The sequence below is a fragment of the Mustela lutreola genome, chromosome 9 (assembly GCF_030435805.1).
Source record: "Mustela lutreola isolate mMusLut2 chromosome 9, mMusLut2.pri, whole genome shotgun sequence".
NCBI lineage: Eukaryota > Metazoa > Chordata > Mammalia > Carnivora > Mustelidae > Mustela > Mustela lutreola.
In genome coordinates this window covers 65,335,166-65,359,082 of record NC_081298.1, presented here as the reverse complement: position 1 = coordinate 65,359,082, position 23,917 = coordinate 65,335,166, and the positions used below count along the sequence as shown (strand labels likewise).

The 23,917-nt window shown below is 42.0% G+C and overlaps 1 protein-coding gene across 7 annotated transcripts in view; it reads right to left on the bottom strand.

Moving 5' to 3' along the window:
* Positions 1-23,917, bottom strand: part of AFF3 (ALF transcription elongation factor 3) — a 576,277-nt gene that overhangs the window by 17,966 nt on the left and 534,394 nt on the right. For all 7 annotated transcript variants that reach the window (XM_059134519.1, XM_059134520.1, XM_059134521.1 and 4 more), the window contains 5 exons: positions 22,234-23,334; positions 16,425-16,549; positions 12,853-13,054; positions 10,474-10,595; positions 969-1,032 (listed from right to left, as the gene is read on the bottom strand). In XM_059134519.1, the coding sequence (XP_058990502.1) occupies positions 969-1,032; positions 10,474-10,595; positions 12,853-13,054; positions 16,425-16,549; positions 22,234-23,334 (1,614 nt within the window). The remainder of the gene's footprint in view (positions 1-968; positions 1,033-10,473; positions 10,596-12,852; positions 13,055-16,424; positions 16,550-22,233; positions 23,335-23,917) is intronic.

Sequence of the window (23,917 nt, the reverse complement as noted above, 5' to 3'; positions counted from 1 at the left end):
ATAGTGACCAGGCATCGGCTTCTTCAGGTGAAGAACTCTCCACCACATTGTGGGGTTGTGAGGAGAAGAACTAGACCTTCCATTTCCTTTGTCTATTTTCTGATAATTCTGCTTATCTCCCCTGCAACCCCATGTCCCTAGGCAGAGATCTTCATACAAATAAATGTTTGATTGGCAACATCACTAGCACTGGGAGGAGTACGCTTCTGGTTTCAGCATCTTCAACACTGGAATAATACCCTGAAGGGCATTTGAAATGCCTTATTCATCTGCAGCACCCTGATGCCAGTTAGGAATGCTGGAGGGGAACAGAACTGGAATTACTAGGTAGGAAAAAGTCTCTTTGGAGGAGACCGTAAGATGGAACAACAATGTGATTACTCATAGAAAAAATTAGAAGTTTTCTATGTCTTGCCTGGAATAGTCAAGCTTTCCAAGACAGGAGATTATCTAACTAAGTTGTATTTTTTTTTTTAAACATCAAGTCATGGTGACTTTAGGGTCTTATATGCAGCATAATAGTTTCTGTGTTATACAGTTTCAGAGGAAGTATTAATTTTGGCAGATACACAGGCAAAACAGGAGTCTTTTTGAAAAGGGATTTGATCCTGGGACCAAGCCAAGGGCTGGCCAGGCTAATAAGAAAGAAAAATGCAAACCTAGATTTTTTTTTTTTAAAGGAACAAAATACTACCACCCACTGACTCCATTGCCTCTAGTTACTATTCAAACTTTAGAACTAAATTGAAATATTCATTTATCTAGGACTTTCTCCCAGTCAGACATTATTGGTTGAAGTCATAATTTATTGGGCTATGAACACTTGATTATATAAACATTTCTCCATTTAACAGACCCAGCCATCCTTGTAATAGATTTTATAATTACCCCAGTTATATGGCCCCAGTGATGAAGCTGCAGTACAAACATAATTTGGAAGAACATATCTGGAGAGAAAAGGGTCTTACCATTGCATCTGCTTTATGCTTCATCCGTTTAGCTTCTTGCATAAAATAATCTGCACTGCGTGGCCTATAGGAGAGAATATTAAATGCCATTATTGTGTAAGTGCAAGATCTTTTGAAAATATTCTTCCCTTTTACTCAAACTTGAATCACAATTTTCAAAGTCTGTTTAATATAGAATCAAGCATTCCCAAATTACTGTGTATATGTGAAATATCACAATTCTTTTTCTCTTAAATTAGCTATTAAAAACACACTCAATATATGCAGATAGTTTACATTTATAGTGATTTTAACATGGTTCCCCAGTGCCTAATTTATGAATCAGATTTCTTATTGCATGGTTAAGAAAACAAGTAAAAAATCTTATTTTACACAATATTTGTATACAACAATCCCTTTTTAATGTAAAGATCATAAATATACCTAATAATAACTGTATGGACATGTATGGATGTATGTTTATGTATTCTTATGAAAGTACATGTCATTATATGCATAAATACAGTTGCATGTATCTATATATAATTATTTTAGGGTTTCCCTGTGGAACATGAAAAGAAGTAACACTGTATCATTATATTCCAGTTGTAATGAAGTTAATTGTAAAGTGATGTCTACCTTGTAACAATGCAAACATGGCATGTATTCTCCAGAGTTCTGATTAGCTAGCTGGTAAACATTAACAGCAGACATGTGCATTATTAAAGCAATAACCCTGGCCAGCACTAACTCTGCTGGGAGATGAAGGTAATTCATACAGAGACAGATCCGAGTGTGTGTAATGACTCCAAGTTATGCTAAGCTACTCATCAGACAGTACCTTTTATGCTTAGTCTGATAGATTTTTAAAAATCTGCATACTCTAGGTACACATATACTTTTTTATATTATGGGTCTTTATATAATCAATAAACTTGATCTATTCATGAATATCCAATATAAGCCAGGACTCCCCAAACGAGAGGTAAGATGTAAATAGTGATATTAATCACAGAATGACTCACCTATTGTTACATGCTTATTCTGAACGCTCCTCTTTCAGATTCTAATTGGTCTTTTCCCTTACCGCAATATTAGGTGGTCAGAGAATCCTTTTACTCAAAGGGGATTATCAAAAATGCTTAGAAATGCCATGTGCACCGTGACAATCCCAAAAGTTTATCCTCATCTTAATGGTTTTAATCAATTAAACAAATAAACAAACCATTTAGTTTCAAGTGCAAATGATGGAGGTGAGAAAAGGACCTTGGTTTTCTTTTACTTCCCCATAAAACACTGTATTACTGTGGTAATGTGCTGAGAATATTTAACTTTCCCAACAAAGAAATAAGGGACATAGTTACAGAATTTCCTTAATGTGTAAAATGAAACTCCCCGTCTTTGGCTCACCATCCCTCTATCATTCTTGCCGTTAGGCCTGAAACCTTTCCTTCATCTTGGGAGTGGGGATCTCCATGGCAGTGGGGCCTGAGGTGTTCTTCATAGGAAGGCCCTGCTCCTACTGGCTCTGTTTCTCTAGTTCATCTCCTAGATGTTCACACTTCTTCCATTTGAATGGGTTTTAGTTGACTTTACATGTGGTTTTCCCTTCCTTGCCCACGCATTGACCTTTGAACACTGACTTTTGAATACTGGTCTTAGACTCCAATTCTGAAATTTAAATACGTGTTGCTACGGTTTTTGTTTTTCATGGACTTCATGTTTCAGAGCAGTTTTAGGTTTACAGCAAAATTAAATGGTAAGTATAGAGAGTTGTCAAATACCTCCTGCCCCTCTCCCACCAGCCTCTCTTACCTTCCTTAACATCCCCTACCAGAGAGGCACATTAGTTAGAACTGATGAACCTCCACTGGCCTGTCATTACCACCCAAAGTCCATAGTTACATTAGGGTTCACTCTTGGTCTTTGCATTCCGTGGGGTATAAGAAATGTATAAAGATGTTTATTCACCATTACAGTATCATAGAGAATAGTTGCACTGTCCTAAGAATCCTCTCCATTATTTTTTGTTGTGTTGTTGCTAAATGTCCCAGCATAGAAGGGCAGACCTTACCTCTAGCCCACACCCAGACCTGACTCCTGAGCTTCAGATGAGTTCACAGAGCCTATCTGCTCAGGAGAGGAGTTCCAGTATCTTCATCTATTCCTCTTCCCTGTTATCAGATGTTGTGAGCGCATTCTCCTTGTAAAGATCCTTCCTTTCCTTATGGACCACATCTACCACCCAGGCCTGGCTTTCATCACCTCTATTGACCTCCAGTTTTACTTCCCTCCAACCTATCCTGAGCTTTAACAAACCTTGACTGTGTTTGTAAAACATGGCTTTCATTACATCACCATCCTACTCATAGACCTAAAATCAATCTCCAGCTCCCAAAGAATCAATCTCAGTTCAGCCCGCCAAAGATCTTGCCTAACTCTTGAACTGTACCAATGACTCCCCAAGGCCCTCAACCACAGCCATGGGTGTCTTCCTTGCTGTGGTGTTTACATGCCATCTCTGTCTTAGAACCTCTCTGCTCATCCTTTTCCTCCCACCTGGAATACTCTGCTCACTTCGTGCATATTCACTGAGTTCCTTCTATGAGTTACCACTCCCCCAAGTTCTTATGTTGTGAGATCCTCTTGGTAACTTGATCCATGCTCATCTCTGTCCTTCCTGGATGCCCCTTCCTGTTTACATTACACTTTTAGACATTTAATTACCTCCTGAGCTGTAGGGCTAAGTCCTGGCATGTGGGCAGCTCTGTAGCTGGTACACATTCAGCAGGGCCTATGCTGTGGCCTATGCTTTGACCTTCCCCACCCTATAGTTTTAGGCACATGGTAGAAGGTCCATGAATCCCCCCTGAATAGCTGAATTCATTTTTGAGTTTAGAAGAGAGTGGTGGCTTCTGATGGGGTGCAGCATCACAGCCAACAAGCCAGAGAACGTCTCCATGGCAACTCGAAATTCTCCACATCATTATCGACTCCACACTCTAGTATATGAGTTTGGTCAATCTTTTTTTGCCTGGTTTTGCAAACCTTTTCACTAATAGATCATCATTTCAAATGCACTTCATTTTCAAGAAAGAATTCTCCCAGCAATAAGGTATGGCATCTTAGTTTCAACTAGCCTTCTAACTTACCCTTAAGGACAGTAGGATCTCCTAATTCTTCATACATGTTCCTTAATCACCACTGTTCTTATCTGCAGCCTATGAATGTACTTTTTAGACCTGATACAGAGGTTGAGTCACAAACTCTCATAATAGTGCACATGGATAAGTAACACATCTAATTTTCTGACTGTATCATAGCAGCTGACACTAACCTGAGATGCTGGGAAAAAAGTGTACCATCCAGAGGCCATTTACAAACACATTAGTAAGAATTCTTATCTTCGCATGTAATGGAGGGCTCACTACACTGAGTCACTGAAGATTGCAGGATAATTGGCTCATTTTCTCCTTTCAGGTGATTTCCAGTGCCCCGCTCCTAGACCAGAACATTACAGAGGCAGTGGGGCCAATGGGATGCCACCAACACTGTCCAGTAGTGTAGTGGGCGCATGCTATCATGAAGGCACCACTCTGACGGCAATGTACAAGTCAGGAGGGATGCAGAACTGTCATCACCACTGTGGCAGTTATAGACTATAACTTGGCCAAGTCTTTACTACAATAAAATCTAATTATTTCAGTGTTCAAACAGATCTGTGATCCAATCTTTTTTTTTTTTTTTTTTAAACATGAAAAGCCTCGAGTTTTCCTTTTTCATTTAGATAATAACACTCCTCATATTGTTTTTTCACAGTGATGGTATTTTATGATGATACATCAATGAACCTAACAGAAGTTCAATTAAACATCACACACGTAACTAACTGTGTATCTTTGGTTCTTCAGAAATGGGGCTTGTGAGTGATCTTTTTAAAAGCCAAGGCTTAGCCATGTGTATCTTTGTTGTAAGAGCTCTCTGCAACAACAAAAAAAAACTCAACACTTGATCCAAATAGAATGTTTTTTTTCTCTCACCCTCCCACTACCCCACCTATAAACACGCAGCCTTAGTTCTGAGCAGCAACAGGGTTTGAGCCACCCTGGTATTTCTTCTGGCAGAGAAGCATTAAAGCTACCTTGCTTTTTGTTCTGCTCCAAGGCTGAGATAGAGTTGAATGGTCTCCCACGGAGAGGCTGGCAGCCTTCTTTCTGTAATTCCTACCTCTGTGAGATACACCCCCCCACCTCACCCTCCCTCTCCTCCCCCCACAGCAGAGCCGCCTGTTTTGTGAAAACTGGCAGGGATGGGAGCTCAATGTGTTTGAACAAACAGGTTCCTTGGCACAGCAGAAATCTGGATAATTTTCTTAGGGAAGCTGGAGTCCAAATCAGACAGATAGGCAACTGCATACCAAATGAATTCATCATCCGAGATCCTGTCAGCTTGTCATCTGATAAGTCCCATGGGTGTTACTGTGTCCCTCAGCTTTGAAGTACTTTCTTTACAAAGAAGAATGTGTAAGAAGTTAGGTGCAGGCAACCCCCTGCTTTCTCAAAGTTTGCGGTACAAGCCACTTGGCTTTTACGAAAGACCTAGAATGGTTTTTGCTAATCTGGAGAGGATCTTAATGTATCCGAAAAAAAACCTTACTGTACTAGGGTAGGTCTCTCTTCCAAGTGAAGTAGTAGTGCAAGGTGAGCTCTCGGAAAGCTGGGATACTCTTTGCATTACACAATTTTGGCTTACAAATGATTTCATATGAATGCTCTATCTTCAGCTAGTGGGGGAAACTGTAATTCTTTTTAATCCACTGAAGTGAACATGATTTAGGAGGGCACTTTAGAGTCAGGGTCTCTGGCAGGCTGGGATTGACTTTATGAGTGCTTCTTGAAGGAAGCAGGTAGACTGCATTTAAGCAGCAAGGATTCAAATGCACTTTTGGTTTCCATTAGCTTGATGCTGGCTGGGGCCCCAGGGTCTCCAGAGTCCGGCTTCTCAGAAGCACAAGTGAACACTCATTGCATCTCATGCAGGCCATGGGCTCCTGCCCATGACTGCTTCTCTCCTGGTCATGCACAGAAAACAGCATGTTTTCTGGGATGCACAGGCTAAGTGTTGCAGGTTTTTGTCATTTAGTCAAAAGCCACTTTCTATTGAAACGGAAACTCATCACTTTGTTGTTCTTCTCTGGGTGTGACATTTAAAATAAAATAATTTTACAAAACTCTTAAAGTGATCAGAGAACTAAGATTTCAATCAGGGAGGTCTGAAGCATTGTCCTTCACTACTCCCCACCACCCCGAGCTTAGTCTTTTTCCTTTTTTTTCTCTCTCTCTATTACTGTTCCAGTTAGAACAAAATAACTTGGCTGAGAGACCGGGATCTCATAAAGTAGAGAATTACATATAAAGAACATATAGGTGTACTAATGGGGGGGCACCTGGGTGGCTCAGTCGGTTGTGTCTGCCTTCAGCTGAGGTCATGTTCTCAGGGACCTGGGATCAAGTCCCGCATCAGGCTCTCTGCTCGGCAGGGAGTCTGCTTCTCCCTCTCTTTCTCGCTCTGTGTACTCTCTCTATCACAAATGAATAGATAAAATCTTGGGAAAAAAAAAAAAAAAAGGTGTAGTAATGGTCTACCAGGAAAGGTGGGGAAGGGGGACCTTCAGGAAAAAACAAATGGTAATTGTAAGCCCTCCGTGGGAGCACCTGCCCCAACATACTGTCACCTCAAGGATTTCAATTGGTGTCCTCTGACTAAATCATGCCAGAAGAGATCTGACCTTTTACATACACAACTCTTCCTATCCTCTAAAAAATTAAATCCTTTCAGCTATAGATTTGCTGAGCATAATTATATCACAAATGCCAATCCTTCTTCCTTCCCAGCCACATTTCACACTCCATGGCCTTCAGCACCACGTGGCTGAGGGAGTCTTTTCTCAATGTCGGGGGGTTTAAGTAGTTGGGTTCCTGTTACGGGTGCACAGGGACAGATGGAATGTTTGGTGGTGGTGCTGAATGTGATGATCGTGACTGACTCTTCCTTGTGAAATATGGGCAGGAGACAGTACATCCTTCTGGGAGCAGCAGGCAGTCCTGGCATTCAGGATTCGCTGGCTCCCCAACACAGCAATATGGTTGCTGGGAAAGGGGACTTGATTTCCCAGCCAAGCATTTCACCACTCAGCTCTGCTCAGGACTTCTGTACTGAGGCCTTCACGACACAGTTGTTCTCTCTTGATGTTCCTGGGCCAAGAACTCCCCTGACACTAATTATGACACAAAGAAATCTGCAGCTCATGGCTTCACACTACTAAGATCAGTTTCTAGGCTTTGAGTTGAATCAAGTGCTGTCACTTATTGACATAAATTCTTACAGATTTTTTTAAACAAAAGTTTGGCAATCACACCAGCATCACCTTAAAACCGTGGCTGTCAAGTAGTGAGTGTTGAGCATGGCTAAATGTCAGGGAGGTGCAGCCACTCTGCCACCAATCTGAGCCTGCAAATTACACAGAACAAGCTGACCTAGATCACATTTTTAAAAATAAGTGTTATTTTGTTTGGTTCCCTCTACATCCCGAAGACATAAACTGGTGCCTGTTTAATTGGTAAGTAACATAGGAGAAGGGGTTGAGAAGCCATGAATTTAAACTTACCTGCATTTAGATTCCTTATATTCACTGGGGGGGAAAACTGCAGGCCTTACTCTTCTGGGAATGTTATTCTCATTCAGTTGTGTTCATTCAGCACTTGTTATTAAGCGCCCACTGAATTCAGCTGTTGTCTGAATCGCATGTTTATTCAACCATTAACCAGTATTTATAATACAAAAGGATGAGTTTACTTTTATCTAGAAGCTACATGATGCAGCTTTAAAAATTAAATGACAGTGTGGCATCTGTTCCTTTTTGGATCACTGTAGCTGGATTTCCATCAACTCTAAATTACTCCTGAGCGATTTCTCTAGCTCGCTCTTTTTTTTTTTCCCCCCACTGGTGGCTTGTCTGGTTGGTTCACTGCTTGTGGACGCCTTCAGCGAGGAGAAGTAGAGGAAAGTGACAGAAGCCAGGTCCTTGTCTGTCAAAGAGGCTGCTGGTGGGGAAACTGGTGTAGAACAGAGAGGAGCAGGAGGTGGAAGTTTTGGGGTCCCAAGGCACCTTCCTGCAGAAGCCAGCCATGTGCCTCCCTATGCCCTGAATTAATGACTGAGGATTAATTAATTTCATATCTTAACTCTAGCCAATGTACCTGGCCCTTAGTAAAAATACTCAGCACATATGAACTGGACCTGGGAGACATTCTGCATCAGTATGGGTGACTTCCTAGTCCAGTCATCTCTTGAGGGACATGGATTTTTATGGTTTTAAGGAAGAGACAATGCCTAGTTTTGCTTTTCAAGCTTCATGGATCTTCCCAAGACTTTCTTAGTTCAGTGGTCGACTGGCTGTTGGAGTTGCATGTTTACTTTACTGTTAAGGATTTCAAATCAACTAGGACACATGGCAATTGGAACATGACATCTATCTCTCCATATGATGGATATGTAAGAGTGCTTTTTTATTCCATTATATCTATATCCGTAAAAAGACAGTTTTACTGTAGCTGTCAGCCAGAAAAATTATACATATTGCTAATGGGAAGACATTAGCTTTGTTGACACAGAAAGTGAAAAAATTATATTCCCAATAGCCCCAGCAGATTCAGAAACATTTCCTTTTGTAAGTAGTCTGAGAAACTGCAGATCAGAGTATGGCCATTTACTTGTCACTGTTTCTGACTTAGATTTTTGGTCTATATACTGGAAAATTTCTTATATGTAAATTTTCCATATGTATATTTAATATCATTGTATTAATATATGTGATACCATTGTGTGTGTGTTTAAATATCATGCCCTTAACATCACCTGCTGGAAATGTTGGGAGGTTTTAAGCACTTTAGGGTCTACTACACATTGTGTTTGATCGCATTGTTAGATTACGGCTTCTGAATGCAAACTGCCATGTTGTCATCAGACACAATTTTAATCTCCTGTTTTTACAAATTGTTAGAGCTCATGAGAATGATTTATACCACCAAACCCTAATTTATATGTGGTTGACCGAGGACTGTCCTTCCATCATATGCACCCACCTCAGGGATTAATTACCACCTCCCTCACTTGATGCTTAGGGCAGTGGAGAAACCAAGGGAAGGCGAGGTGGTGAGGGCCAGAAGAGTGTGCTGGGGTTGAGTGCGGCTGTAGCCGCTATGGGAAGAAGAGAAAAACATTCGCCCTCCTGGGCCACCCTTAAACTTCCATAAATCCAATTATCTTGGAATGCGTTCAGTAAGTGGAACAAACCAAAAATGTGGATTTGGCTTTCAACTCCCCAATTCTGTACCCTTAATTAGTTCACTGAAGTCCAAGCATAAATTCAGGACTATAACTTCATATTCTCATTTCTTGAGATGTCTATGGGGTGAATAAATAGAGTGTGTCTATACCCTGGGTGAAGTCAGAGCCAGAGAAGAGGTTGGGTGGAAGATGGGGATGAAGGAGTCATTACTTCTGCCCAGATGGTCACTCTCAGGAGATCTCATCTAACTGGGTCTTAGGAGAACCTCTGGGACAGAGGTATCATGATTACCATTTTCCCAGTAAGGTCGAAGACATTCGGCACCCCTTACTTTTTCCAGTTTTGGGTGGGGTTAGTGGATTATAGTCTGTCCCCTTAGACTGTAAGCAATGAGAGGACAGGATGACTCAGTGCTGCACACTGTTCCACCCTGGGATTTAGTGGGGAGCCCACACAGACATGCACTGGATATGTGTTTAATAGTTAACGTCAAAACCAGGATTCAAGCCAAACTCTTGAAACCGTATCTTCTGTCTTCCAGACTTGTCCTGGGCACATATTTATTTTCCTTAAGGGCCTAAATAATTTCCAGTATCATTATATCACTTCTCCTTTATCATTTTCAGAATCTCAAGAGCATCCCAGGATGTTATTTTTATTCCTCTTCTTCTCCTGTTTCTTCTCCTTTTAAATTGATGCTGGGAATGGAAGCAATACTTGGGGTTTCAAGGGCTAGGGCTGGGAAGGATGACAGGATATTTATTTTCCTGTTTAAGACCTGTTTATGCTATTATAAAGAATACAGCATTTTAGAATGAAATAAACCAGGAGTGCATCGCTATTATTCTTTGCCCATTATAATTTACTAAAACAAAAATGCTTCTCTTTCTGGGAGCATACAACTGCCAACAGTCCAAAATGCAGGTGCTCAGGAATGTAAGGCTCATGGATGCCATTTGCCTTAGCTTCCTGACATCTTGGATGTAGCCCCAGTAGCTTTGGCTGTTGTAGCCTTTCAAAAATCCCATGAGGACTCTGAGGTGCATTCAAAGTTAAGCTCCAGTTCCCTTTGAGAAAGCAACACTCACCTGACCAAGTCATGCATATAACCCTCTTACTCGTGGAGTTTCTGTTTTACCTTGCCCCTTACCACATCAACAAAGAGTCCACACTCACATATCATCGAAGACAAGTTTCTGTCTCTTGCAGTCCCTGTGGCCGTTGGCACCTGGAGACCATGGCTCTGTCTGTGGCCGTGACTTGTGGAGAACGTTTTCGGAATTGTTGTGAGCGGCCTTCTAAACAAACAAACAAAAAAACAACACACCAGTCTTTCAGAAACCTGGCTGAAAGGGCAACCCGCTGTTTTGTGTTCTAGGTTAGAACTGATGATCCCTTGAGTTTAAATAAAGAAAAAGAAATATGTGTGTTCCAGTTCTCATGCTGAGGGCTTCTGCATGTGTTGTCAAATGGCATTCTTGTAACAGTATCAGAAGGGAAGTTCTTAATGACCCACACTCACAGATCCAGAAACTGAGGCTAGCTGAAGTTAAGAAACTTCCCCAAGTTCAAATAACTACTGTGGGTGACACCCAGGGCTTAGGACTCAAGCCCCTACTATTCCCAGTTGGCTAGACCAGTGGTTGGAGACCAGTGGTTCTCCAAGATGATGTCTGCATTAGAATCATCCTGGGGAGTGCTGTCAACACACAGACTGCTGGACCCCCACCCATCCAGAGCTGAATTTAGAATGTGGAGTGGGGCCTGAGAACATCACATTTCTAGCAATTTCCAAGTGATGCTGATCCAGGAACCAAGCTTTCAGAACTGCTGGCTTATAATCCCTCTCAAAAGAGAAGTCATTCAGGTCACAAATGGACTGATTCTCATGAGCTGTCCATGAAAAGCAGGAAAAGGCAAAGGGAATAACTAGAAATTATTTAAAATGTGTTTTTAAAAGGAACACTATTGATCTGTGGAAAAATTAAGAAATCACATTCCCTGGAGATTCAAATATTTATAGAGCACCTATTGTGTGCTAGACCCATGAATCATAAAGCAACTTTGATTACAAAATTCAAACAGTTTCCTCTGAAATAATTAAAATGTGTTGAGTGTGTATGAATGCTTCTTTAAATATGGACTGATTTTATGTGTAGTCAAGCCTCTTGGTTGTAAGAGCCCCCAGGTCTCTGCATTCCTTTTTGGCACTCACGGCAGCCATTACCAATGTGTGTGATTTCCTGTCTATGTCATTCTGCCCAGCCAGACTGTTCCCACAGGCACAGAATAAATGTTAGGTCATCACTGGCTCTCTATTGCTTGGCACAGTGTATGGCACACAGTAAGTACTTGCTCAATAAACATCTGTTTGGTGAAAGAAAGAATGACTGAATAAAGTCTGTAATTATTTTACAATTCTCTGGACATCATGGTTGCTTTTATGTTGGGCTCTAGTGGTGAAGAAACGTTTTGTTTGTGTTTTGATTTTAATTGGTAGTTTTTTTATTCCAGTTTTTTCTAGTAAGGTCTTAGACTCTTTGAGCCTAGAATTAAAGATAATTGCTCTCAAATAAGGGTGCATCAGCTAGTTATTAATATCCTGATGTTACAAGATTTTGGCTCTTGCTGGACCTTCTACCAACTATTTTACCTCTGTAGTTCATGGGATGGAACATTAAATACTGCCTTCCCCCATCTTTCTTTGCAGAGCCCTCTTCTCATGCCTCATCTCTCTCCCTGCCTCACAAAGCCCTGCTGGTACTGACAGCATGGTGGTGATGTGAGAGAACTTGGGAGGATGTGCCCCCACAGGATCCAGAGCCACCAGCTGTTAGAAGGAGTGGCCATAAAGAGGAACTAACATGTAGAGTTAGTTACATAGGTATCTGTAGGTATCGGTTCTTCAGATAATACAAGCTCATTTAAATATTCTCACCACCATTTTGCCAATGAAACCAGCTCAGAGATGAAGCAACTGGCCAAAGTCACATTTGGACTAGATATGAGGTTAGACAGTCTGTGGACCCCAGACCCCTGCCCTACTCCAGGGCAACACAGGCAGCTGGAATCACCCCTGGGAAAGTTGCTGGAAAAGAGGTAGGGGCCTGCTCCCACATTTTGGCCACTGCACTTAAACTGGAATGAGAAATCCCATAGTTTTGGCCTAGAGTCAGTCCCAGATTTCACTCTGCCCTGGGGCAAGGAATCTTCCCAAATGAAAGGGCTGGTTGGTTCCAAACTCCCAATTTACAGTGTCTCCAGATGGTAATCCTTTGGGGTCATTTCTCTTCAGAGTGGGAAATGCAATTCTACAAAGAGACATCCTAAGCAGAAGAGGCTTACAATGTCTCCTCTGGTTTCTTCTTCTGTCATTCTCTGTGGGAAGAAGTAATGGGGTGTGCTGGTTCACCTGGACTTTCCAGAGCAGCATTTAGGGATTCTTACGAGACCTCAAGCATGTGTTTAGACTGTACCGGGCTAGAGACAGATGAGTATAGAGGTGTGCTCAATTTCATTTTTATTTTTATCAGGAAAGGAAGAGAATCAACATACCGCGAGGTCTCTGGCATGAGATTGCAGCTGGTTCTCAGCCTTATGCTTTTTGTTGGAGGAGGCAGAAGTGAACAAGCCACTGCCATTTGATTTGCTGGAAGAAGTTAAGTCCTCACTGGAATATTTGTGTTTAGATACATCCGAGAGGGGTGAGATGGGTGACCGGAGCATTTTTTCATTTTTATTTATTGGTATTGCCAAACTGAAAAAGGAAATCACAGTAATGGAATGTCACACAGTCAGCACAGGGAAAGGTAAATGTTTTATATATGACCCAAACCTCCCATTTAAAATCTACTGGTAGGAAGGCGTTTATTGGGAATTATTATACCAGGAAACAATTTTATGGCCTTAGGACCATAAAAAACAATAAGTAAATTTTATTCATTATTTCCTTACTCATCTTATTAGGATGAATAATAATTCTAGTGCTAAATGACTAACACTAGTAAGACTTTCATTTTTCTGGGTTTTTCATCCGAGGATCTCAAAACATTTAACAACTTACTGTTTTTCTAACATGCCGAAGTAGCAAGTAATGGGAAAGTCAATCACAAGATATATGAGTTCTCCACCTGTAAAAGGACTTTTTATAACACCTGAACTTGTACAAATTATTATATGAAGAATAGCAGAATCACAGAATAATCTGCAAAGTGTGAGGCCAACTTTCAGCTGTTAGGTTTCTGAGCTAACCAAACATTCATCAGAATAAACACAGAACAGAAAACTGTCATTAAAAGTTACATTTGCCGGGGGTGCCTGGGTGCTTCAGTTGGTTAAGCATCCAATTCTTAATTTCAGCTCAGATCATGATCTCAGGGGTTGTGAGATGAAGCCCCGCACTGGGCTCCGCACTGGGTGTGGAGCCTGCTTAAGATATTCTTTCTCTTCCTCTGCCCCTCACCCCTTCTAAAAAAAAAGTAACATTTTCTAATTTCTAGTTCCTTATTTCACATCCAAAATTAATTGTTTATACCAGAGGAGGACAATTGCTATATAATTTCACTTTTATGTACAATCTAAAAAACAAAACAAATGAACAAACAAAAAACTGAAACAGACTCATAAATACAGAGAACAAACTTGTGGTTGCTGGACAGAAGGGGGTGTGGGGGGAAGAGGATTAAGGAATACAAACTTCCAGTTATAAAATAAATAAACTGTGGGGATAAAAAGTCAGTAATACAATAATAATTCTGGATGGTTACAGATGGTGACCGTGCTTATCATGACGAGCATTTCACAATGTATACAGATGGTGAATCACTACCTTGTAGATCTGAAACTAACAAAATATTGTATGTCAACTATACTTCAATTAAAACCAAAAAAGCCCACAAACAAATGAATAAAACTATGGTCTATCCCTGAATATAACTCTTCCCCAAAATTAACCATCAGAGAAAGAGTCACCTATATTTGAATCTTTGCTATATATGTTAATACTGATGGGCTTGTCTCCATTACTTTACTCTGAAAAAAAAAATGAGGGAAGACACATTAACCTGAAATAAACTCAAACACTGCTAATTTGGGATGCTCAGAGAAGTCACTTGACTTAGATAGTTTAAAAAGGGTAAATCCATTTAACAAAGACTTAGTCTCTAGTCCTGCAATTATTACTTCTTAATTGCATGTGTTGGCTATCATTGCAAATAAGCCATTCAAGTCACTTCAAAAAGCAATTTCCTTAGTTGGTGGTCACAGTGTAAAAATTAGAAACACAGGCTTCTAGAACAGATAATAAAGCCAAAGTTTTTAATGTTAAAATAACAAGGCTCTTTTTGTTATGCAAATAGATCTGGGTAGGGACAGAATTTCTGGTGATAGATTTCTGGTTCAAAAAGTACTGTGTGTCTAACAACCCAGAAGTGAGATGTGTTCTGGAAAACTCTTTTGGGCAAATCAAAAGTGGCTCAGGGATAATGAAAACACTGATGTTGTAGATGTGAACAGTCTGTACATAATTGTGTCTTGACAAGTAAGCAAACAAAGTCATATTTCTAAATATTATTTTACATATTATGTGGTTTGAAATGTTCACGGAAAACCAAATTATTACACTAAACATTATCATGGACATAGGATTATTTCTTCTTCATCATTCTAAGTTTACATACTCAAGGTGACCAAACCAACTTTATTTGGATCTCATCTTTGGGATAGCTGATCCCCTTATATACATTCCTGAGGTGCACAGACCACCTTTCTTAGAAAGAACTTGAAGCACTTTTATATGCACGGGTAATTATGTAACATGAATAAAACTATCTGAGCTAAAGGCTCTGCCAGACAAAGGCTCTAGAACAAGAGCTTTTATCCTGGGGTCTGGGAATGTGGATGGGAAAAAGTTACAACTTTTCACCGAAATGGAACATTTCCAGAGTAGTGGTTTAGCGGGAGTTGTGCTAACAATGCCTGTGATTGTGTCATCAGCAGGAAATCACAGATATTCTCCTGTCATGTCACAGCGGTTGCAGACATTTTGAAATATTGCTTCTATTTTTCTTTGTCGCTACTTAGATATTATGGCAGTTACTAGGATCTGCTAGAAAGGTTTTCAGTGCATTAACAAAGAAGCACGTTTACAACTATATCACATATTTAAAAGACGTTTTGGAGCCACATTTCTCCTATTCACATTTCCCCAGGATTCTGGGCACCCACTAGGCACAGTGCCACCCACTAAGCACAGAGCACTGTGGGCTAGGCCAGGCCAGCTTACACGCATACTCTCCCTCTTGCTCAGACCTTTAAGAGCCCTCGTCTTCTTCCCAAGGTGACTCTCACACTGCAGTGGGCCTGTGCTTGTGTGCCCTCACTCTCCAATTTCCTCTTGGAGGTTTAGTATTGCTCTACATCTTCTCCTAACCTTTCAGTTTACATTTTTATGTGTCGTGCTGAAACATTAATCTCCCCTTAAAAATTCTATGTACACAGTTAGGGAGAGTGAGGACTGTCTTAGCAGAGGAAAAGTGGTTTCTGAGCTGTGGTATTTCTAAATGGAAAGAGCGTCTATGACTGATGATAAGCTACTCACTTCTAATAAATATGGGGGACCTTGCCTTGCTAGAAAGCCATTTGTCAGAGAGGGAATTTGGTGCAATGTGGTTCTATCTGGAACCCCTTTAGAGGAGTGACTTGGTGCCATTTAACCTTGGAGACACAGATCCTGTCTAATGCCATGATTTTAGTCTATATCCAAGAGATTAAACTCAGTTTATATTTTTTCATTCATGTTAATAGGCTTAGTGTTCTTATGGGTTTAGTGGCTATTAAAATAATGGTTTGAAAATCCAGTTACTGAGTTTTCAGAGGGAAGGTGTGTCTTTGAGAGCACAGAATGAGTATAACTAGTACCCGGTCTTTTGTTAAAAAGGAGTCCTGACAGTGGCTCTGGGGGTTCTGACAGGAACACACATCCAGGCTTAATTGTTAGCCTTAGGTTAGTTAAATCAAGGGAAACAAGTCTGAAGACCCAGACCAGAGCAGTCATTAAAATATGGCACCTGCCTTTTGGACCCAGAGATCCTTTGGGCTTACCTGTACCTTCAGTGGAACATGCATACCTGTTGATATTCATGCTGCAGTGGTTTGCAGGTAAAGTATTATTGGCAGAGGCAGTCAGTCGTGAAGAGCTCTCTTTTTCTCCCTGGGCCTTCTTGACCTCCCTGTAGTCATCTTCATTGTCACACTGCACGGAAATAAGCAAAAACTAATCAGCTCTGGATTTCAAGGGATCATAATGAGCTCCCACCAAAACCTTCTGCAGAGCAAGGGCTCCCAGGAGACCAGCTTACTCGGCTTTTCCAGAGAGTATCCCAACACACTGTTCCTGTCCCTGTTCTAGGTTACTGGTCAGCTCTTCAACCAACAAGAATGAAATCTTGTCAGTTTTACTATAGACATTTTATTGAGAGGAAAAGCACGACACCAGGATCAACATTAGAGAGGGAACATTGTGAATGATGAAAACTGGTCTGTCATCAATATATCTGACTTAGTTCTCCAAAGACGACCTCTTCTGAATTCACACTGTACCTCCAGTGTCTCTCATTTTAGCATTTCTTGGCATCTGAATAAAGTATAATTACCATAACCTGGGCTTAATGCCATAAGGACAATGACAAGCCTAGACATTTTTTTGAAATATATGGCTTTTATGAATTTCAAGCAAATGTTGTTACCTCTTGGTGTCTTAATTCTAGTTAACAATTTCTATCCCATGACAGCTTAGAATTCTTAATGTAACTTTTATTATAAAATAGTATTATGCTGGGCAAAATAAGTCAATCAGAGAAAGACAATTATCATATGGTTTTACTCATATGCGGAATATAAGAAACATGGAAGAAGACTGTAGGGGAAGGGAGGGAAAATAGAATGGGATGTCATCAGAGAAGGAGAAAAACCATGAGAGACTCTTAACTCTAGGAAATAAACTGACGATTGCTGGAGGGGAGGTGGGTGGGGGGGATGGAATAACTGGGTGATGGGCATTAAGGAGGGCATGGAATGTGATGAGCACTGGGTGTTATACACAACTGATAAATTACTGAACACTACATCTGAAACTAATGATATACTATAAGTTAGTTAATTGAATTTACATTTAAAAAATAGTATTTCAATGGAATTCTTGTTTCCATGACTGTGTTTAACTTTTTTTTTAAAGATTTTATTTATTTATTTCACAGAGAGAGATCACAAGTAGGCAGAGAGACAGGCAGAGAGAGAGGGAGGAAGAGGAAGCAGGCTCCCTGTGGAGCAGAGAGCCTGACGTGGAACTCGATCCCAGGAATCTGAGATCATGACCTGAGCCGAAGACAGAGGCTTAACCCACTAGGCCACCCAGGTGCCCTGTGTTTAACTTTTAGGGTACAATGTAAATACTCAACAAAGTTCCATTTTGGGTGAGAAAGTGGACACAGTTACAGTATATTCAGGGCTTTCAGCAGTGTTTTCCAGGATGTAAGTGCTGACTTCAAAGATAGAAAGACTTTGACCTTCTCTCTCTAGCTGGGATTGTCATACAGCCTCTGTCACAGGATATCAGATGCTTACACTGAAGCTGACCCCAAGTGACCCCAAACCAAAGCTCTGAATCCCTAGTCTTCTGCTCTGGGTTCCTACCAGGGCTTGACTCTGAACCTTTGGCAGCCAGGTCTATGGTGTCCCAGAGCTGGGTATTAACACCCCAGATGCTGAGTGAAGATTGTTATGAAAATGTTCTTTCACTTCTCTGTGTCTGTATTTAATGGTGACTCACTAGATTTTAGGAGGAGGGCTAGGTGTCAGGCTTGGTGTAAATGAAGTTTCATTAGGTTAAAAATTTTTAGAAATGCCATAATAAAATTATTTAAATATAGAATATTATGGAATTTATATATATGTCTTTCTGTACATCTATTTATGTATGCTATATGTATTTCCAATCTATGTTTATCAATTTCTAGCTATGCATATTTCTTAAAAAACTATTTTTTTTCTGTCTTTCTTTCCATTAGTCTATCCATTTACCCATCAGTCCCACAAATAATGAGGGGGGCAGTTTATCTAGAGGGAAACAGAAGGGAAGAGGGATAAAGAAGTAGTGAGCTAGCCCATATAACTGAATTATATGGTCTATACCTGACAACACCTCTGCAAAGATGTCACCATTTCACAAATGAAGAAACTGAAGTACAGAGAAGGTAAGGTCACCTGATTAAGGTTCTCCAGGAGGCCAGGGCTGACTACATAGTTTGCAGGGTTCAGTGCAAAGTGAAAACACTGAGCCCCTTGATCAAAAAACCAGAAAAGATCCTTGATATAGGTCTTAGTGATACTTATTTGAATTTGACACCAAAACCAAAGACAACAAGAGGAAAAATAGGTAAGTAGGACTATATCAAACTGAAAAGCTTCTGCACAGCAAAGAAAACCACCAACAAAATGAAAAGGCAACCTACCGAATGGGAGATGATATTTGCAAATATGTATCTGATAAGGGGTTAATATCCAAAATATATAAAGAAGTCCTACAACTCAATAGCAAAAACACAACCCAATTAAACAAAGGGCAGAGAATCTGAACAGATGTTTAGACACCATGCAAATGGCCAACAGATACATGAAAAGACACTCAATATCACTAATCATCAGGCAAATGCAAATCAAAACCACAATAAGATCACTTCACACCCGTTAGAACTGCTAAAATAACAAATGGCAAGTGTTGGCGAGGATGTGGAGAAAGGGAACCCTTGTGCACTGATGGTGGGAATGTAAACTGGTGCAGCTGCTCTGGAAAACAGTATGGAGGTTTCCCCCCAAATTAAAACTATAATTATCAGATGATCCAGCAATTCCACTTTGTATATTTATCTGAAGAAAAGGAAAACAACAACTCAAAGAGGTATTATGCAACCCCATGTTCATTGTAGCATTTATCACAACAGCCAAGACATGGAAACAATGCATGAATGGGTAAAGAGGATGTGGTGTGTGTGTGTGTGTGTGTGTGTGTGTATTAGTATATTATTTAGTCATTAAAAAATGAAACCCCACCATTTCAATAGCGTGAATGGAACTTGAGGGCATTTTATTAAGTGAGATAAGTCAGACAGAAAATAATACTATATGATCTCACTTAGATATGGAATATAAAAACAAAGCCCAAATAAAGAAAAAAGCCCAAGCTGGTATATAGAGAACAGACTGGTGGTTGCTTGAGGGGAGGGTGAGGGGAGGGCAAAGTGGGTGAAGGGGGTCAAAATGTACAAACTTCCAGTTATCAAATGAATAAGTCATAGAAATGTAATGCAGAGCATGGTGACTGTAGTTAATAATACTTTACTGCATATTTGAGGGTAGCTAGGAGAGTGGATCTTGAATGTTTTCATGAGAAAAAAAACATTCTAACTGTATAATGATGAATAGTAACTGTATTTATTGCGGAGATCATTTTGCAATACATACAAAAACTGAACTGTTATGATGTACACCTGAAACTAATATAATGTTATGTCAATTATGCCTCAAAAGATAAACTGAAGAAAAGAGCAGGAAAAGAGTAATGTTATAAAGTACTAAAGTAGAAAACATTTTCCTGTCTGTCAAAGTCTCTCTCTTGAATTATCATGGTGATGTTTTAATTACCATTTCATATCATGTTCCTTCAGGCATGGGGATACGTAGGGGTCACAGGCAGACTGAAGGGCCCAGGCCAGTCCCGTGACTATATGCATGCACAGGCCCAACAGTGGTTTTCCCGTGCCTGTCAGATGTATTGGGCTAGGGAAGTCGACATTTCCTTTCCATGGCCCACTCCTCAACCCAAGGCCAACCTGCAACTCCTGGGAGATTGTAGTCCCCTGCTCTGAGACTTCTCACATCCTGGATGAGGGCTGGGTGAGATGCTTATCTTGACCTGATGTGCCTTGGCCCCTGGGGGCTTAGAGGAGAAGCACAGGTCCCTGGAAGGAGATGGGGACTAGAGGGTGGCACAGGGCCTGCTTCTACACTGTGTTGCCAGAGTGTTTCAGTATGGGAGTGATGATGGAAACTTTTCCTGTAAGCCTTCTGACAAACTTTGGAGGGCCAAGGGGCCAAAAGGTTGGCAGAAGCCGTGGTGTGGAAACAGACAGGATGGGGGACCACATGTGAGTTAGAGCTCCACACTCCTCCCGCGAGCCTGGGTTCTATCATCCCGTCCATCGCACTTCACTTAAAAACACAAAATCGGGGCACCTGGGTGGCTCAGTGAATTAAGCATCTGCCTTTGGCTCAGGGTCCTGGGATCGAGCCCTGCATTGGGCTCTCCGCTCAAGAGGGAGCCAGCTTCCCCCTCTCTCTCTGCCTTCTTGTGATCTCTCTGTCAAATAAATAAAATCTTTAAAAAAAATTAAAAAACAAAAACACAAAATCAGAGATAAAATGAATTTCAAGATGGCAACCTCAAGCATTAAATTCCAAACACAGGGGCGCCCAGGTGGCTCAGTGGGTTAAGCCTCTGCCTTCGGCTCAGGTCATGATCTCAGGGTCCTGGGAGAGTCCCGCATGGGGCTCTCTGCTTGGCAGGGAGCCTGCTTTCTCCTTTCTCTCTCTGCCTGCCTATCTACCTACTTGTGATCTCTATCAAATAAATAAATAAAATTTAAAAAAAAAAAAATTCCAGACATAGAGCCTTTCTGGCCAGAGGCTGGTGGGGAGAGTACTACACAGCCCTCAGACTAATGTTTTATTGGGAGAGCCCAAAGCCGGACATTCCGGGTTCCTTCCTGACTCTGCCCCTTATCACCTGTGGGAATCTGGGGCATGAGGCTTTAGGATCTCTGAGCTTCAGTTTCCTCATCTGCAAACTTTGCCTCATTAAGTTGTAAGGACTGAATGATTTAATAGGTCCAAAGTGCCTAGAGTAGCATCCCTCATGGGGACATCATAGGTATGTTAACTATTGTGAATGATTTTGTCCTCAATTTAGAACTATGCATGATAGTGAGATCTTTGGTTTGTCACCTGTGTGTGTTTTGCTGTGGCCCGAGTTACTTCAGAAGGTAACAATAATGGGAGGGGACCAAACTCCTCAAAATTGGCTTTATGAGTAAGTTATTTCTGCCCTCAAAAGTCTGCAAACATGGCAAATAGTGGGGGCTGCTTCCAGATGGAGAGTTGCTCCACCCCCCCAACCCCCAGCACTTGAGCCTCCTTTCTTACTCCCTGCCTTCCTGGTGCACCCTGTTTACCTCCCTGGCTCTCTGACTGCTCCATGCTTGTCCTCCTCAGGGCCTTGCTCCCAGTCCCTCTCCAACACAGAGTTTCTCCTTGGTCAAGGGTACTGGGAGCAGCAGCCACTGGTGTGGACGCTGCAGGCTAGTGCTCCCCTCCCTCGGCCTGTCCACCCCCGGCCTGGTGGCCGACACTCCTGTTTCCTGCTTCACCCCAGTCACAGTCTTACACTCTGTCAGGCTATTGGCTTTAGGTCTATGATTGATCACTGTCACCCTGTCCTTTCCAGCTAAGAGTGAGGGTCACCTTATATTTAGCTTTCTACTGGCCCCAGGATCCAGCTTGCCTCTGCACACTCTTGGTAAGGATTTCCCATATGCCTGCTTTCCCATGTGGTTGGACAGGGCTGAATTATCTATAATGACAAAATGGAACTATGAATGGTGCTTCTCCCATCAGGCAGCTCTAAGGATTTAGGGGAGTTAATCAATGTCAGGTACTTAAGCATGTGGCATACAGGAAGTACTCGAGGAATGATGTTGAGTAAGGACACACATAAAACTTACTGCCTGTCCAATGCAGACCGGTGTTCCCTGTGGGCTTCAACATTTCCCCACAACTTAAGGGAAAGCCCGCCTTCCCTTGCCAGGCCCTCAGCCCAAGGCCTACCTTGCGTTTCCTCTTGGATTTTGGCAAAGCCTTTTCGGCTGGAGTGTCAGATGGATGGCTTGCCTGTGTGCTCTCAGCATCCTTGGCTGCAGTGGCATTCAAGACCCCAGGCTCCTGGGGCAGGTGTTCTGGGATTCTGGACAGGAGGGTCAGGTCAATTTTGACCCAGAGAGACCTGACTTCATCACTATCCTTTAAAGGGGAGAGAAGTTCATTGCGCCCGAAAGGGACCAGTGTGTAGAACTGCTCCTCCAGCTCCTTGGCAATGTCACTGGTGGTCCTGGCGTTGATGGAGCCTACAGGGGCTCGGGGGCCACTGCCACTGCTGATGCTGCCAGCCGCTTCCTTCAGCCTCTGGTCATTCCCAGAGGAGGCGGCAGCAGCAGCGGCCACGGCCTGCGCTTTGGACAGAGAGAATTCCTCCTGCTCTGACTCCAGGTCCGAGTCTGAGGAGGAGGAGGAAGATGACGACTCTGTTTCTATGAACTCCTTGGATTTGGGGACAATCCTGCTCAGCCCCCGCGTGCGGCGCTTCTCACAGGTCACTGAGGAGCGCAGCTCCTTGCGGTGGCTCGTTCTGCTGTTGCCGCAGGGTCTGGTTTTGGTGGGCTCTGGAGGGATCACCACGCTCGCCCCCAGCGTGTCTGCGGCTGCGGGCTCCTCGGGCCGATGGCAGTTGGTGCTGTCACCAGCGGAGGTCCTCTCGGTGCGCCTGGTGGGCTTCTTTCCTACAGACCTCCGGGTGGGCGCGGGCACACTCTCAGCGGGCGCGCCAGGCACGGCGGGCGGCTGGGCAGCTGCAGTCACAGCCACGGCCGCGGGAGGGGACTTCTGCTTCACTCCTTTACTCCCTGGGGCCTTGTTCGCTGTCCTTGGCCTCTGCTCCTCCTTGCAAGCGCTCTTGATGTCCTTCTCTCTCAGGCTGGTTTGGCAAACGCTGGGAAGTTTCCCACAGTCCTGCACTTCCTCTTTTGCTGGAGTGTAGTATTGATTGCTCTCTGGCCCGTGGCTTTCATTTTGGATCAGAATAGGCGGCTTGTGGGGATTAACTTTGTTTAGCCATTTATCCAGCTGCCACTTGTTAGAAGACGCTGGTTCAGCCTAAAAGAAGAATACCAGCAACAAACAAAACATCTTTTATTAGACTCACTTAAAAGAGGCTTGGCTGTTTTTAATCTTCACTTACTCCCCTAGGTGTATGAACAGGAAACCAATGGGTTGCAAGCAAAAGGAATATGTAAGCAGTAAGTGTGTGTAGTGACTGCTGGCCTGGCACACAGGAGGCAGGGGTGGCATCCCTTTTCTGTCCCAAGGCACTTATATGTCAGCGCAGTAGCATGAAGCCTATTTGGAAAAAATAAGGGGATAGTCCTGCGCTTCATTAGAACCCATTTCCAGCACTTTTGATTGTTACACAATGTATATTTTTTTATAATTATTCATATGTATATAAACTTGGGATTCCAGGAAAGTTAATTGGGAAATAGTATGAAGACCCTGAGTGTTAAAACATTCATTTTTTTGGTAAGACTGAAAAATTGAGAAGAGATTAAAAGAGGGGACTAAGTAGAAACTATAATCACAAGCAATTAACATATAATTAATGTGGTAAAGGCAAGTAGGTTATGGTAATTTAACAGCAGAAGCAATAACTTTGGGGGGATGGCTTGTTTAGTGGTAGAGA